This window comes from Carassius carassius, chromosome 1 (genome assembly GCF_963082965.1).
Source record: "Carassius carassius chromosome 1, fCarCar2.1, whole genome shotgun sequence".
Classification (NCBI taxonomy): Eukaryota; Metazoa; Chordata; class Actinopteri; order Cypriniformes; family Cyprinidae; genus Carassius; species Carassius carassius.
The window spans coordinates 52,560,174-52,577,428 of record NC_081755.1 but is presented as its reverse complement, the minus strand read 5'-3'; the positions used below and the strand labels follow the sequence as shown (position 1 = coordinate 52,577,428).

Here is a 17,255-nt window from a genome sequence, read left to right as displayed (position 1 = left end):
ATGTTCTGTGATCATGAAGTGTTACGTGTGTTTCAGTGAGTGATCTGAGGATTGCTCTTCTGGGTTCGAGTGTGTCTGAAAACAGTCTGGTGGGGAACTTCATCTTAGGACGAGCAGCGTTTGACAGTAAAGCTCCTCCAGATGTTGTAGAGAGAGTCGGAGGAAGACTGAAGGACAGACACCTGATCATCATCAACAGTCCTCAGCTGCTTCAGAGGAACATCTCAGATCATCAGATCACACACACAGTGAGAGAGTGTGTGTTTCTGTCTGATCCAGGACCTCATGTGATCCTTCTGCTCCTCAAACATGAGCCGTGTTCAGCAGAAGATCAGGAGAAGCGTGTGGAGAAGGTGCTGCTCTCTTTCTCTGAGCAGGTTTATCAACACAGCATGGTCCTCACAACACAAGAGCCCACAGAAACCAGTGACGTCCTACAGAACATCATTCAGAAGTGTGCAAACAGACACTTCAGTCTTCAGAGGAGCAGCTCTCCTGAGGATCTGCTGCAGACGCTTGAGCACGTTGAGAAGATGAATGATGGACGATATCTGCACTGTGCTGAAGCTTCACAGCGTTTCACCATGAAGAAACAGAGCACAGCGAGAGGTGAGTGTGATGATGTGTGATAATTTATAGTAGTGCTGTCACAATACTAACATTTAGACTTCAATGCGATACTGGACTAAAATATCTCCAGACTACTAGTGAACATTTTTATAATCATAGGGCCCTATAAATAAACAGTGTTTTACTCAGGAATTATGGCTCTTATCAAAATGCATTCTTAAAGTACTGTTTCTAGTAAAATGTGCAATCGTACCGTTTTTAAAGGTCCCGTTTTTCGCACTTTTTTGAAGCTTTGATTGTGTTTACAGTGTGCAATATAACGTGTTCATGTTTCGCGTGTAAAAAAAACACAGTATTTTTCACACAATTTACTTATCTGTATACCACTGTTTTCACTGTCACAAAAACGGGCTGATGACTTCCTTGTTTTATAAAGTCCCTCCTTCAGAAATACGTAACGAGTTCTGATTGGGCCAGCGGTTCCTGTTTTGTGATTCGACACCAGCTTAGAGCAGGCTGACCTCACTCCAGCATGTGGTGGAGATGTACTTATAATACAGGAGCGTTTTTACTAACGAGATGCACATGAAAAACGCATTTGTTTTTTTGCACAGCCCTAACATCTAGTTAACAAAGCTAAACAGCGTTGTCCTTTGTGTAGTAAGTTACAGAAACTGTTAAACGCACCAACTTAAGTAATAAAATACACACTTGCCGGTTGTGGTCCATAAACAATGCCTTCTCCAGACAAAGAGGGAACTGCTCCATCTTTCAAGAATAATCTTTGTGCGAATCTGGCATTAAACTGATTGAGATTGAGGAAGCTGTCCTCAGCAAAATGTGCTGCACATAGTTTTACATGTGGATTATAATTTTCGGGAACCGAGTTAAACATAAATTGTAGGGTATCACAATATCTTCTTACTGCCAATATATATCATGCAACACTAGTTCTGGTGATAAATGAAGATGTTTCTGTCAGTTTCAGAGGCTGTGAAGCTGAATCTGGTTGTGTGTGGGAGTGACATGATGTTAAAATGCTCCGTATCAGAGCAGATCCTGCAGCAGACAGACAGAAGATCAGACGTGGATCTTCATGATCGTCAGATCAGTGTGATAGAGCTTCCAGCTCTGATTCGTCTCTCAGAAGAGGAAGTGATGCGTCAGACTCTCCGCTGTGTGTCTCTCTGTCATCCTGGAGTTCATGTTTTCATCATCATTATTCCTGATGCTCCTCTCAATAATGAAGACAGAGCAGAAACAGAGAAGATCCAGAAGATCTTCAGCTCCAGAATCAACAAACACATCCTGATCTTCATAAAGAAGAGATCAGAGCGTCAGACAGAAGAACTCAGTGAAGAAACACAGTCTGTCATTCAGAGGTTCGGAGGAAGACATCAGCTCTTTGGTCCAAAAACACAGGTGTCCACATTGATGGAGAACATCGAGCAGATGCTGGAAGAAAACAGAGGAGAGTGTTTCTCCACCGAGATGTTTCTGGATACACAGATGAAGAAACTGATGAAATATGAAGAGATGAGGAAAAAAAACAAGTCACTAGAGACACATTTACTCTCACAAGGTAATGAGCAGAAAACTAGTTTCGGACTTGAAATATGGAGCTGGAAACATGACATAAAAGATTTGAATTTTTAAATCTATTATTAAATCTTTTGTGACAATTAACAAACTCTGATGCATTTCCTCTCTTCCAGGTTCATCAGAGAAAGAAGATGAGCTGAGGATTGTTCTGCTGGGAAAAACTGGAGCTGGGAAAAGTGCAACAGGAAACACAATCTTAGGAAGAGAAGCGTTTACAGCAGAAGAATCGTTTGAATCAGTGACTAAAGAGAGTCAGAGAGAATCATGTGAAATCAACGGTCGACGTGTCACTGTGATCGACACTTCAGGACTGTTTGATACTGAACTCAGTAATGAGGAGATCCAGAGAGAAATCACTCACTGTGTCTCCATGATCCTGCCTGGACCACATGTGTTTCTCTTACTGGTTCCACTGGGACGATTCACTAAAGAAGAAGAAACATCAGGGAAGATCATCCAAGAGACCTTCGGTGAAAACTCATTAATGTTCACCATGGTGCTCTTCACCCGAGGAGACTCTCTGAAGAAGAAGACCATCGACCAGTGTTTGGGAAAACCTGGATCTCCTCTGATGAAGCTGATCGAAGCGTGTGGAAACAGATATCATGTGTTCAATAATAATCAGCCTGAAGACCGAACACAGGTGACTGATCTACTGCAGAAGATAGACGACATGCTGAAAGAGAACGGAGCGAGTTTCTACTCATGTAAGATGTTCAGAGAGATGGAGAGAGAGAAACAAGAACTACAGATCAAGATCCCGATGGACAGAGTCACAGAAAAAGAGGAAGAACTCAGAGAAAGAGAAGAACGATATAAAAGAGAAATGAAGGAACAGGAGAAGATTAGAGATGAGATGAAAAGAGAAAGAGAGATGCTTAAAGATGAAATGAAGCAAGAAAAAGAGACTGTGAAGAAAGAAAAAGAAAAACTACAGATAGAAATAGACAGACTGATGAACAGAATAGAGTATGAGAGAAAGAGAAGAAAAGAAGAGTTTAATGAGAGAGAAGAAAGATATAAAACACTTATGAAAGAGAGAGAGGATAAAGAGAGAGAGATGAAAGAGGAGATGAAGAGAGAACGAGAGGAATGGGTGAAACAGAAACTAGAGGAGAAGAGGATGATAGAAGAAGAGAGAAAGACAAACAGATTCAGAGACTGAAGATTAAAATGGAGGGAATAATCAGAGAGAAAGAGAGAATAGAAAGAGAGAGACAAGAACAACTCGATGATTCAGAGAAGAGACTGAAAGAAGAAAGAAAGATGAGAGAAGATCAACAGAAGAGTCTCGAAGAGAAACTGAGACTCAGTGAAGAACAGCATGAAGAAGAACTGAAGAGAAGACGAGTGCAGTGGAGAGATGAATATGAGAAAGATAGAGTGGAAAAGGTGAAGGAGAACAGCTCTCAAACTGATCCTTCAATGCAGGTGAGTCTACAAGACTTTCATGTCTTATCTTTCAGTAATCACACTTTTAATATTAATAATATCACACAAATACTCAACAATTAAAGTTATTTTTACTGAATGATGTGTTCTACTCAAAAGGTCTCAGCTAACAGGAAACTGGAGACTGAATACAGGAAGTGGTCCTGGAGTCTCCGCAGTGCCATGATGGAAACTGAGAACAAACTACACAACAGAATATTAAATGAAGCAATTCGTGAGATTGAAGAGACTGATCTTCACAGAGAACTGAAGACGACGAGTGAAAAAGTGGAGAAATCAATGTCTGAGTTATTTGAGAAAGACAGAGATAAAGATATACTGATTCAGTGGAAAACATCATTTGAAATCAAAATCAGAGATCTTCAGGAAAATATTGTGAGAGAAACAAAGAGGAAATTAAATGAGATTCTTCATCAGCGAGACCTGAAGAGAAAGATTGAATATCAGAGAACACAACGTGAAAACACTCTCTGTGAAAAGAGCAAAGAACTCGCCTTAAAACTCAGAGACAGAACAAATGATGAAGAAACACTGAAGAAAGAGTTTGATGTGTTCTGGGAACTAAATGTGAATATGATTATCAGAGATACTCCAACAATCAGAGACATTGATATAATGAGAGATGTTAGAGAGATACTCAGTGACAGCTATGAAAGTGTGTCTGTAGATCACCTTAGGAAGAGCAGGGATATTTTCACTGTGACAAGTTATTCAGATTATGTACAGTTAAAGAAATCCAATGTATTTAGAGGAGCTTTGAGAAAATCTATCAGAATATTTCCAGAGGATGAATCTCAGATCAGATCATTAGTCACAGATGTTGTTCATCAGACAGACAGAATGATTCAATCATTTATCATCTCAAAGATGGGCTACAGCATCAGCTGCATTCAACAAATCATAGATTACATCAGAGAAAGAGTAACAAAACATGAGAAAGAACAAGTGAATTATGTGTTCAAGAATGAATTCTTCAGGGATTTGGTTCTGTCCATCTGTGAGAGAGCAAACAAGATCACTGACCAACACACACTGTTCAAAGAAGACAATGATCCTGTAATATATGTAGAGAAGAAGAGAGAAGAATACTATAGTATTTTCCAGAAATACTGTCATGGAGCCGCATCAGCTGTTATGTTTGTAGAGATCATCTGTCAGAAACTGAAAGAGCCGATTGAACAGAGCGTCTATAAGGAGACTGCCAGAGATCTGACGGATGAAATGAGATCAAACTGTGAATCACTGAATGAAGTGAAGTGAAGTGACATTCGGCCAAGTATGGTGACCCATACTCAGAATTTGTGCTCTGCATTTAACCCATCCAAAGTGCACACACACAGAGCAGTGAACACACACACACTGTGAACACACACCCGGAGCAGTGGGCAGCCATTTATGCTGCGGCGCCCGGGGAGCAGTTGGGGGTTCGATGCCTTGCTCAAGGGCACCTCAGTCGTGGTATTGAAGGTGGAGAGAGAACTGTACATGCACTCCCCCCACCCACAATTCCTGCCGGCCCAGGACTCGAACCCACAACCCTTCGATTGGGAGTCCGATTCTCTAACCACCAGGCCATGACTTCCCCACGAATGGAAACAGATCACATCTGGACAAACACATTCTGAAGAGACTGTCAGAAGAGGAGGATTTCAACAAATACATGAACTACATTCATCATCCCAGAGATCACTTCAAGAGTTTCATCAGAGATGAAGTCAGTCGGTACATCACAGATCAGTTCAGTGTCAGTGTTTTACCCAGGATGAAGAACAACATTATACTCCTGGAGCAGAAGATCATGAGAGCAGCTCATCAATCTACTGAATGTGTTCGAGAGAACAGAGGAGATGTTGGTTTGTGGTTGAAGAGTTTCACACAGCAGATCTCAGATGATCTGATCTTCTCTGAGAAACACCTCAGTGGAGTCAAACATGATGATGTTGATGATTTCAGCTTCCTAGAAGATGTGATAAAGAGAGAACTTCCTGCTATAATGTCTGAGATCAGCAGGAGATCCAACACAGAGTCATTTCCAGTGAAACTGGACTATAAGTTCAGACCAGATGATCTTCTGATTGATCTCTTCTGTCAGTGCTGTTGGGTTCAGTGTCCGTTCTGTGGAGCTTTCTGTACAAACACCACAGAAAACCATCCTGGAGATCACATTGCTCCTTTCCACAGAGTGACTGGAGTTAATGGACATTTCTACAGAGGAACAACAAACTTGTGTATTAACATCTGCACATCAGCAGTAGCAGGTGATCAATGTTTTTATCCCCATGGATCAGGGAGGTCGGTCCTCTGGAGACATTACAGAAGCGCAGGAGGAGTTTATGAGAAGTGGAGCATCACACCTGATCTCTCTGAACAGATCTACTGGAAGTGGTTTGTGTGCAGATTCCAGAGAGATCTGGAGAAATATTACATGAAAACATTTGAGGGGAGTGGAAAAATACCATATGCATGGAGAAAATACTCAAAACAAGATGCTCTTGAGAGTTTACATTTTTAGAGTTTTACATACATAAATACATTAACCAATAGAGCTAACCCTCCCCCCAAAGACAATTACAAAACAATATAAATATGCTGTTCCAAGAGAAAAAAGATATGAATTAAAAATATAGTTCCTTCAATCTGTTTTATGTAAGAAAGTATAGCTAGGAATTTTTTTTTTTGTAGAGTCTGCGCTGTAGTAGATTTCACATACAAATATTAACAACAAATAAACAAAATTCTGAAAATTATAAATAACATCTTATTGGATTGTTTCATTTATAAGACAATTTATATTTGGCTCTAAAATTTCAATCAAATCAAAAGATCATTCTAATCATTTCTGTGTTTAAATACTGCATAAAAAGAGATGAATGTTGTATTTACTCCATCAGAATGACAGATTCACACAGTGAGACTGTCACGCTGTCTAGTCTCTGTTTCCCTGGGTGTGCACTAGTGGGCTCACTTCCCCTTAGGCACTAGAATTCCACTAGTCTTGTCCGTTCATCACAGTAATTGCACTCCTGCTAATTGCACCAGGTGCATTCACTTAATTGTCATTAGCCTCCCTATAATTACCTGTCTTTCCATGTTGTCTGTATGGAGTCCTTACCTTTCGTGTTTCCAGTCTTCTTGTCCTCCGAGATTCTTCATTGACCTCTCGTCCTTCGAGACCCCTCGTTTTCCGAGTTCCCTTTCCTGTCCCTTTCCTTGTTTGTTTGTTTTGGACTGCTTGTTTGGTTTTGACCTTGGATTGTTTTCGACCACGATTTGGATTACCCCAATAAATATACTAGCAATTGGATCTCTCTCTCTCCCTGTGTTTCACTGGTCGCGATCGTCACAGAAGGACTCCATCCTTAAGATCCAGCAGTATGTTTTTTGATACTTCCTCCCCAGCCACTGAGCGGGATAGTGGAAAGTGTTTTGAGGGTACCCACCTGGTCGTGTTTCATGGGACCAGGGGAGGTCGCCTAGGAGTGAGTGGTCGAGAGGAGGTCCGGCATCACTCTCCACTATGGCCCCCCGTCGGCCCTGGGTTTGGATGGGAGCAGCCGTCTCACCATTGTGGACGGAGAGGGGAGAGGAGGCGCAAGTCTGCCAAGCCAGCGCCGCTGCATAAGATGGCCGCCAGCCCAGTGCCGCTGCACAAGATGGCCGCCAACTCAGCGCCGCTGCGCAGAATGGCTGCCGACCCAGCACCAGCCACTGCAGAGGATGGCAGCTACAGTGGGCTTTCCTGAGTTGAGTCAGGTTCCCATTGACCCTCCAGAGTTGAGTCAGGTTCCCATTGACCCTCCAGAGTTGAGTCAGGTTCCTGTTGACCCTCCAGAGTTGAGTCAGGATTCCGTTGACCCTCCAGAGTTGAGTCAGATTCTGGTTGAACCTCCAGATTCGAGTCATATTCTCGTTGACCCTCCAGTGTCGAGTCAGGATCCAGTTGACCCTCCAGAGTCGAGTCAGGTTCCAGTTGACCCTCCAGACTCGAGTCAGGTTCCAGTGGACCCTCCAGAGTTGAGTCAGGTTTCCGTTGACCCTCCAGAGTTGAGTCAGATTCCGGTTGACACTCCAGATTCGAGTCATATTCTCGTTGACCCTCCAGAGTCGGGTCAGGTTCCAGTGGACCCTCCAGAGTCGAGTCAGGTTCCAGTGGACCCTCCAGAGTCGAGTCAGGTTCCACTTGACCCTCCAGAGTCTAGTCAGGTTCCAGTTGACCCTCCAGAGTCAAGTCAGGTGCTCGTGGACCCTCCAGAGTCAGGGTTAGTCACGTTGACCTTCCAGAGTCAGGGTTAGTCACCTTTGACCTTCCAGAGTCAGGGTTAGTCACCGTCGACGTTCCATAGTCAGGGTTAGTCACCGTCCCCATTCCAGAATCAGGGCTAGTCACCGTTGACCTTCCAGAGTCTGGACTAGTTACCGTTGACCTTCCAGAGTCAAGTCAGGTCACTGGTGATCTTCAAGGACAGAGTCAAGTCACTGGTGATCTTCAAGGACAGAGTCAAGTCACTGGTGATCTTCAAGGAAAGAGTCAAGTCACCAGTGATCTTTAAGGACAGAGTCAAATCACCGGGGGTTCTTCACAGGAGAATTCAAATCACCAGTGATCTTCATGAACAAAGGCATGTCACCATTGATCTTCATGAACAAATCCAAGTCACCAATGATCTTCATGAACTAATACAAGTCACCAATGATCTTCATGAACAAATGCAAGTCACTAATAATCTTCATGAGCAGAGTCAAGTCAGCACCGATCTTCTGGAATCCAGTATAAACACCATGGGATTACCAGAGTCTCGTCACTTCTCTCTGGAACTACCAGAGCCTCTCCATGTCTCTGATGAACTACCAGAGCCTCCCCACGTCTCTGCTGAACTATCAGAGCCTCTCCACGTCTCTGATGAACTACCAGAGTCTCTCCTCGCCTCTGCGGAACTTCCAGAGGCTCGTCACGTCTCAGTCGAACTCTCTGAGCACCCGACTGTTCCTGTTGTGGTCACAGAGGCTACCCTTAACATGTTCATGTTCTTTGTTTCAGACTTGCCCTACCAGACTTGCTCTTCTGCCAGTCTGATCCCACTGTGTTGGTCTTCGGCGCCGCCCTGGTGGGCTTCGGTTTTGACCACACGGACGTGGTGGTCTTCTGCTCCGCCCTGGGGGGCTTCTGTCCTGACCACATGGTTGTGGTGGTCTTCTGCTCCGCCCTGGGGGGCTCCGGCCTCGACCACACGGACGTGGTGGTCTTCTGCTCCGCCCTGGGGGGCTTCTATCCCGACCACACGGTTGTGGTGGTCTTCTGCTCCACCCTGGGGGGTTTCCGTCCCGACCACACGGTTGTGGTGGTCTTCTGATCCGCCCTGGGGGGCTGCTGTTCTGACCACATGGATGTGGTGGTCTTCTGGTCCGCCCTGGTGGGCGTCACGCTATGTCCTTCCTGGACTTGTGTTTTTTTTTTGTTCTTCTGCCTGTTTTCCACCTTTGGACCTGGCCCTCCGTCCCTCCCCCTGATCCTCCCCCTGAGTTTCGCTAGAAAACCCCCTCGTCCTCAGCTTGTATCCTGCAGAGCCAGTTGAAGCACGTCAAAGACTTTTGAAACTGCATAACGTTGAGAACCATTTAAACCCATTATGTGAAGATAAATCCAGAAATGTTTTCCTCAAAAAACTTAATTTCTTTTACACTGAAGAAAGACATGGATATATTGGATGGCATTGGGGTGAGTAAATTAAGAAATTTCCATTTTGAGGTGAACTAATCCTTTAAGTGGTTCTTTATTTTTTTTATTTCCACTGACTGTAGTTTTGAATCCATTTCATATCGGATTTAGAGTTGTCTAATATAGATACAAAATGTGCAGTGTTCCTGAGTAAATCTATCAGCTACTTTTGTAATATTTCCTTTTATGTATTGAATGCAATTTGTAGAGATGACGGAATCATTTCTACGTCCCGCCATCACGAAGGTCTCGCCTGACCTTCCAGAAGTATCGAAGGACATCTTGGTAGAAACTCTTTAATGCCTGGGGATAGAGACCCATGATGACTTTCAGTTTATTAAGGAAGAGGATTTGTTGTCAGCCTTGAGGCCCATACAAGCCCGGAAGCTGGTTGCTGCATGGAGTCTGAAATGTAAGTTCAGCATTGCTGTTCATGATGTGACCAGTTATCAACATGGCTATATAAGTTCAGTCAAAATATAAAAACATCCATATTATGTCTCTGTTTAGTGTATGTGTATTTTTAAAGGTAGACGTCCAAGTTTGAGGAAGGAGATTAGAATTGTGGTCCGTGAAATGATGAAAGTAACACCTTCTATAAGTAAAATGAATGCTACTGATGTGGCCAAAAAAAAATTGTGGCAAAATATCCAAAATCACTTCACGATGTCATAGAGGGTGACATAATAGGCACTGAGTACCAGTCCCTAGTGAAACAAATTCAAAACAGAGTTGAAAATGTGAAACGGCCTTCAACACCAAAAATAACAAAAAGCATCAATTGGCATGTGAAATTTTTGCCCCTTGGAGAAACAGCCGAAAGCCAGCAGCAGGAAAAAAAGAGAAGCTTAAAAGTCAGTGTAGACAAAGTGATCAAAGTCCAGTTCTTTTGAAATTGCTCATGAAGTCGACGTTCTATACCCAACGCCAAGATGCCAACAAAGGGGAAGATATAAAGTACCTCCTTGAAAACTGGCCATATTGGTTTAATGAGGTTGGCATGACAGTACACTGCAACAAGCTCACAGAAGTAGATCTAAAGGAGACCTTCCTGAAGAATGTGGAACAGAAGGGGGAAAGGCTCTTGCACTTCATGAAAATTGTTGCTGTAAACAAAACCAAAAGATTCTATCAAGCTGCGACGAAGCTACAACTGCTGAGGGGAGAACACACAGGTTCCTCTGAAGATGTCACAGAGATGGTGCTGCTTCTGCTGGCTTATTTTGATGAGAAAGATGTGATGTTCCATTATGTGGAGGACACTTGTCTGGCTGGCAAAGTGGACATGGACCGAGTTCCCTTGACTCCCACAATTGTTGTGTGTGGTAAGTTAACCTCACTCACTCACCTGCATTTAAGATGAACGGCAGAGACACAGATGGGTGTATGAACATGATGAATTCTGGGATAGAAATAATGTAAATCTGTCCCAGATTTCTTTATGTCTATCCCAGAATTCATAATGTTCATGCAGCAGCTGTCTGTCTCAGCCATTCACCTCAAACGCCCCCACTCACACACTCCTTTCTCTCTCCCTGTCTATCTCACACACCTGCCTTCCAAACACATGCTCTCTCATTCATACACTGACATGCACCTCAATCTCTCATTTTTTGTTTTTGTGTGGATTTGTCACTCACATGCACACACACACCTGTTTTTACACTTGACACTTGAGTTAGTGACAGACATGTTAAATGTTAACATTGTTGTTGGATTCTGTGTTTCCTTTTTTTTAGGACAGTCCTGTTATTCCTCCAGAAGGATGATGCTGAGTGTAGATAAAGTCATTGTGAACGAGAACATCTCTTCCTTCATCACGTCCTTCTGCATGATGTTTGCCAGCTACTATTGCTTTAACATCAATTATACACCTACGCTTGCTTCAACCCTGGAGGTACTACAGACTTCTACAGAGGTACGTTTTTGTTTTTGTTTTTTTTGTGCAAAAATAATAATTATTTAAGTGGTCATTTGGCTGAGGCTTTAATCCAAAATAACTTGCATATACAAATACCTTCAGGGCCTTGCCCTGTCTAATTACAAGCACAGACTGTGTTAAGAAGAATTTGACATGCAAGTACATAAAAGCGAATCAATGAAGAAACGTTTATTAATCCCCTTAGAAAATGGTGAGACGTGAGTGAAGATTTGGGAAAAGAAACGAGATTCCATGCTGGGATGAGCCATGATTTTTTAAATATTCAATAGTTTATTTAATTATAAAATATCAAATAGGTTGTGCGATTATTCTCTAAAATAAAATCTCCATGTTTTCGGTGCTGATGTGTTCATGTAACCGTAGGGTGACTGCCAATTACGCACATAACTATCACAAAGAACCAGCAAAAGTAGGCTAATTATGAATGTGTCAAATATCAATGAGACATTTTAATGGAATAACTAATGGAATAATATTGTTAAATTCGCTGATAATCGGGTGACCAGATCGCAAACCAGAATTCAAAGCTGGCAAAGCTCAAATTTATTGGCTCACACACGACACTCTAATTCTAACATTTCGTCTCGTTTTGGTCAACGAAAATGAAGAGGCATTTTAGCATAGTTTTTATTTTTGTAAACCACATTTAGTCTCGTTTTTATTTGTCAACAATAGGGGTGTCACGATTCTCCAAATCCTCGATTCGATTACATTTTCGTTTCTAAGGTCACAATTAGATTCTCGATTTTTATGTAACTATATATTTTTTAAAGCACCGGTTGCTATGCCATTTTAAGACTAGACTAGGGCTTGGCGGTATGACCAAAATTCTGTTTCACGGTTCTGTTTCACAATAACTATATATTTCACAATATAGTTATGTTATGGAGAAATTGACAGAAAAGGCTTTATGTATAATCTAATAATAAATTAGAAATGAAAAGTACTTCACCTTGTTTGATTTTATTTTTATTTTATTTGGTAATCTATTTTGATAGCTAAATATAGTAAACAAAACACATTCATCAACTTTTAGATGAACTGCCCCCAACTGATTGATAAATAAAACTCGTAGGTGCAATAAACTTTAAAGAAAGTATTGCTGAATAACTTTTTTAAATCTCATGTTATTGTTTCACTTCATCATTCAGTTTATAATATCTAAAAGGGGAAAATAAATAAATAATTGGGTCGGTACTAAATTGACAGGGTTGGTCGGGTTACGGCAAACAAGAATATTTTTTAAGGATGGCCTTACTGGGGTCATGAATAAAAGACAATCACTCACTGCTTTTGGCTGAATAGGCTAACTTTTGTAGCTTTAATAAGAATCAGTTTATTTAATTTATAAATCATGCAGCCCTCTGCTATTCTTAAACATTTGGCTGTTTATCTTATTTGATGTGATAAAAACACTAAATAATAGTTTTAACTACGTATTGGTCTGTAATTTATGGTAGTGTATGGTGCTGGAAAAAGCTTTAAAATAGACCTGGAAAGTGCAATAAATAATAGCTTATAGCTTACTGAAATTGGGTAATTTAAAGTGTAACTCCAGAGACCTGTTGTGTGAGCCACCACTACACAAAGGAGAGAGAAAATTTGGTACAATATAATGCAAATAGCAGCCCACCTTAATGGAAGTTTTGGTTTTAGTAAGGCACTCTTTTTGATTAGGTAAGAATTAGCCTCTGGGCTACAATTCATTGTTTGTTGTACCAAATTCTGTTGTTCGTTAACCTATCATGGCTCGTGGTAACTCCGAATAACAGGGCTATGGGCTGAATAATGCCAGTTACACTTTAAAGGACAACTGTAACCTGTATTTTAACTTGTTTGTCTTTTACTTTGGACTGATTTGACTTATGGAGATGGTTGTGTTTCATGTATAAAGTAGTGTTTATCTGTGTTTCTTCCCTCTTCTGCTTCCCTAGATGTTTCTTTTCGATTAATCCGGAGAGGGGGACAAAAGTGGAACGAACAAAAGCAACACGGTTGCATGTTGTTCAGGACCTCTCTGACCATGAATGGCGAGCCGTTTAAAAAGGTATGTGTGCTAGTGTTTAGTTGTCCTTGATTGTTGACTTACTTGACTAATGAAACTAATTGATATGATTTTGTGTTTCTTTCTCTCTTCTCTGTTCCTAGGTGTTTTTTCAATTGAGTGACTGCGAACCCCAATATCTACTTTGTTTGTGGGCCAATATTAACGGTCACATTTTTCACCCACCCTCTCTCTCTCCTCTTCCTTATTCACTAAATTTTTCAACAATAAATTGGAATTATTGTGAATTGTACATTGACTAATGAGTGGTTTGTTACAGCCTATCATTGCATTTAGAAGTAATTTGAAACGGCTGCTATATCTTCCTGCAGATATGTAGGGAGAAATAGGATAGGAGTAAAGGATATGTTTTCTTCTTTTTAGTGTGGAATGAAAATACAGTCAGAATCAAGCTTTTGCTATGATAAACTTTATTTTTCAAAAAAATGTAAATAAGCCCTGATGTAATGTTAAATAAACAGCCGGATGTAAATTTAACTGAGCAAACTCGTCAGTTTAGCATAGCAGTGACATAGATATCACAGAATCCCAATGTTGAATTCACATGTTTCAAATGTTACATTTACTCAACAAACTTGTTCACTTCAGTGTAACAATGATGTTAATATTACTGAAATCCAATGTTAAATATACATGTTTAAAATGTAAAATTCACATGTAACTCCGTAAGTATGTTTACGGTTGGATGTCATTTTTACAGTATTGTTCTGGTAACCACAGCTGCCGGTATTATTCCGTTGAAACAACGGGATTTTTTTTACAGTGCACTTATGCTTATGCAAAAAATGTGCAATATCCATATATTTATTTGTTACCCCTCCATCCTAGTACATCCCTGCATCTTACTCAATCCTATGCCATTATCATTTATATCACAATTGTTTATACACTTATTTATTAGCCAAATTTATTTTTTTTGTCTGTGTACTGGAAGCTTTTGTCACTATAACAAATTCCTTGTATGCGCAAGCATACTTGGCAATAAAGCTCTTTCTGATTCTTTCTGAGTTTAATGAGTGGAAGCAATAGCTGCCGAACAAAAAAAAACTGCAAAATATAAATAAAAAATCCTAATTTTAATAAAGTACAAAAACTATTTAAACTTTAACAAACACTGTTTTTTTTAGGTATTTGTGAATTATTATCAAACACCTTCATTCACTAAATAACTAAATAAATGAATAAAGCCAAATGACTTGCAACAACTGAACATGAAATACAAACAGATCTCAAGATCTCAGCATCTTCAATTATTACTACATCAAATCAGTGCAGTACAATTCTCTAGACTTTCTAGATCAATAATTATCAAAGAATGTTGAACATTTGCATTTGGACTGTTACGACAGGGCCATTTCATAATATGGTCTTTAACTAGTGAACCCAAATGTCTATGAATCTTAAAACAAAACCCAAAACGTCACAGAACTTTGTAAAGTTATGCATTACATGATTCTAAACAATCATCCAACATTTTACTGAGACTGGACATAAACTGACACTGTAATAGTTATGAAGGGTAAACATTTTTCAGACATTTCAGTCTTGTCAATTATGCAACATCACGATTAAATTTAAACCTGAAAAATATAAACAGGACACTTCCAGTAAGCATTTTATTACCTGCAAGTTATTAAAAAAATCAGTATCTACGACATAATGTGTATCTGTGTGTGTGAGCATGTTTAGTCTGTATTAAGTAATAGACTGTGTGTTAAGTAATAAAGTTTAACATTTTCATTACTATGTGATGAGTCTCCCTTCCCTCTTCAATGTATTATGAATTAATAACAATGTATTAATAAAAAAGGTTATATTTAATCAACAATAACTAATATCACTCTATCTACTGACTTACAAGTGGGAATGCGTATCGGTAAGGTTTTGTAGCAAATTAGCTCAATAAGGAAATGCATTTAAACAAATTACAATTAATTATGATTATTTATCATTAAGTAATGTCAGATGCCAGTAGTAAATGTAGCAGAATTAAATTCCCATCAACTAATCTGTTCGTCCAGCAAACATTCAGTGTGATTTCATAACTCTAAGAAATGATATTTTCATGGCCACAGAATATAAGTTTCTTACTTAATGTTTTAGAGCATGTAGCTACATCATTTCGTAAAAGGGACATTATTAACAAGCAGTGACACAATCAGAAACTCATGTAATCTGTGCACAAGAGTTTGCTTAACTAAACACTAACACAAACTAGTCTAACACATTTCTGAACCAATAGAGATCTACACTTTCGGAGGGAAAGTTTACGACTCTTTGTCGTCGCAGCATGGTATTTTGTATATTTAATGGCATTGGGTGTTGATGCAAAACTACTAAAGATTCTCAGAGCATTATCATGTAGTGTAGGTATCAACATATGTACACTCTCACTTAGATCATCAAAACACAAATTCAAAGAGACCACACAGATTATAGATGAGGTTATTTTAACTATTAATCTATCATAATGCATGCACAAAACAGTATACAATACAAAAGACAATATACAAGAACAGTAATAATATACACAGTGACCTGGCGATATGCGTGTTCATTCAAAGAAAGTCTTTTTTCCTATGAATTAACTAGAGAAGAGTCTTCTTAGGGGCATTATGGGTGTGTCCTATGGGGAAAGGTAGTGAGAGCGAGGACTCTCGACATGCCATTGGGTCGTAAAGTTCATCTGGTCTGGTAAAGGTGTCCAGGATGCCATGGTAACAGAAAGATCCTAACTTTAAAATATTATCTAATCTGTTTGATAACCATGATTGTTTCAGTTAGGACAACATTCAGGACAAAAGCTACTTCAGAAAAGCCTCTACCATTGACTAATTCCTTAGTTAAGTTTTTTTGCCAAATTGAATTAGCTTCTGTTATTCTGTTTCCCTCATCAGCAGCTCGCACAGTGTTTCCTAACTAGAGATAAGATACAACTTTGTAATATAGGATAAGAATCCTAAAACAAGTTAAGATTTCTTCTGTAATACGAATTTGAAACAAATCCTAATTTAACATATATCTTAAGTTGAGACCTGAGATAAGAAGTTTTCTGTAACCCGCCCCATGGGATATCATTTATATCATGAAGCAAAATGATGTACAATAAAAAACCTTTGTGACATTGTTCTTTGGGGAGAAACGTCTCTAGGTTACATATGTAACCCTAGTTTCTTCAAGGGAGCGAGACGCTGCGTCAAATGCGCTTTGGGGGAACGCGTCTAGCGTGTGCGACTCTGAATATGATATCTAATCTGTCTTATAGACGAGCGTGACGTCACAGGCGGGGTGACGTAAGCGACCAGGAAGCTATAAAAGCATGTGCCGCGCAGCTGGCGTCAGCTTCGAGTACCAGCAAGCGCCGGCAGGGGTGCCGGGGGTATGGCTCCGAGACGAAGCGTCTCATTCCCTCGAGGAACTAGGGTTACATACGTAACCTAGAGACGTTCCTCTTCAGGAACTCGAGCTGCGTCAAATGCGCTTTGGGGAACGAGTACCGCCAGACTACCAAACCCCTGCCTAGTGTGTATCTGAAGAGCACAGCTTAGGATGAGAGGACAGAAGCGCCTGGAGTGACTGGAATGTCTAGGCCATAGAATTTAAGAAACGTAGAAGGCGTGGACCACCCCGCAGCATTGCAGATGTCCAGCATGGATACACCTGCTAGGAAGGCCTTGGAGGCCGCCATACCCCGAATAGAGTGAGCCTTGGCTCCCGATAGCAGGGGACGACCAGAGGACTCATAGGTGGCGTTGATAGCCTCGACTATCCAACGACTAATAGTCTGCTTAGAAGCAGGAGAACCCCTCTTGGGGGGACCGTAGCATACAAACAATAGGTCAGTTTCTCTCCACAGTGCAGCTCTGTGGACGTATGTGTCCAGCGCTCGAACTGGACACATACAATTT

At 40.6% G+C, this 17,255-nt stretch overlaps 2 protein-coding genes across 2 annotated transcripts; both read left to right on the top strand.

The window, feature by feature from the left end:
* Positions 1-40: 40 nt before the first annotated feature.
* On the top strand, positions 41-3,337 carry LOC132144624 (GTPase IMAP family member 8-like). Its single transcript, XM_059555214.1, has 3 exons — positions 41-609; positions 1,553-2,152; positions 2,286-3,337. Exons 1-3 carry the CDS (start codon positions 393-395, stop codon positions 3,335-3,337), a joined length of 1,869 nt encoding a protein of 622 aa, XP_059411197.1. The 5' UTR covers positions 41-392.
* Positions 3,338-3,345: 8 nt separating this feature from the next.
* Positions 3,346-6,136, top strand: LOC132144497 (interferon-induced very large GTPase 1-like). Its single transcript, XM_059555139.1, has 3 exons — positions 3,346-3,603; positions 3,724-4,880; positions 5,224-6,136. The coding sequence occupies exons 1-3, from the start codon at positions 3,346-3,348 to the stop codon at positions 6,134-6,136; spliced, it is 2,328 nt and encodes a 775-aa protein (XP_059411122.1).
* Positions 6,137-17,255: the final 11,119 nt, after the last annotated feature.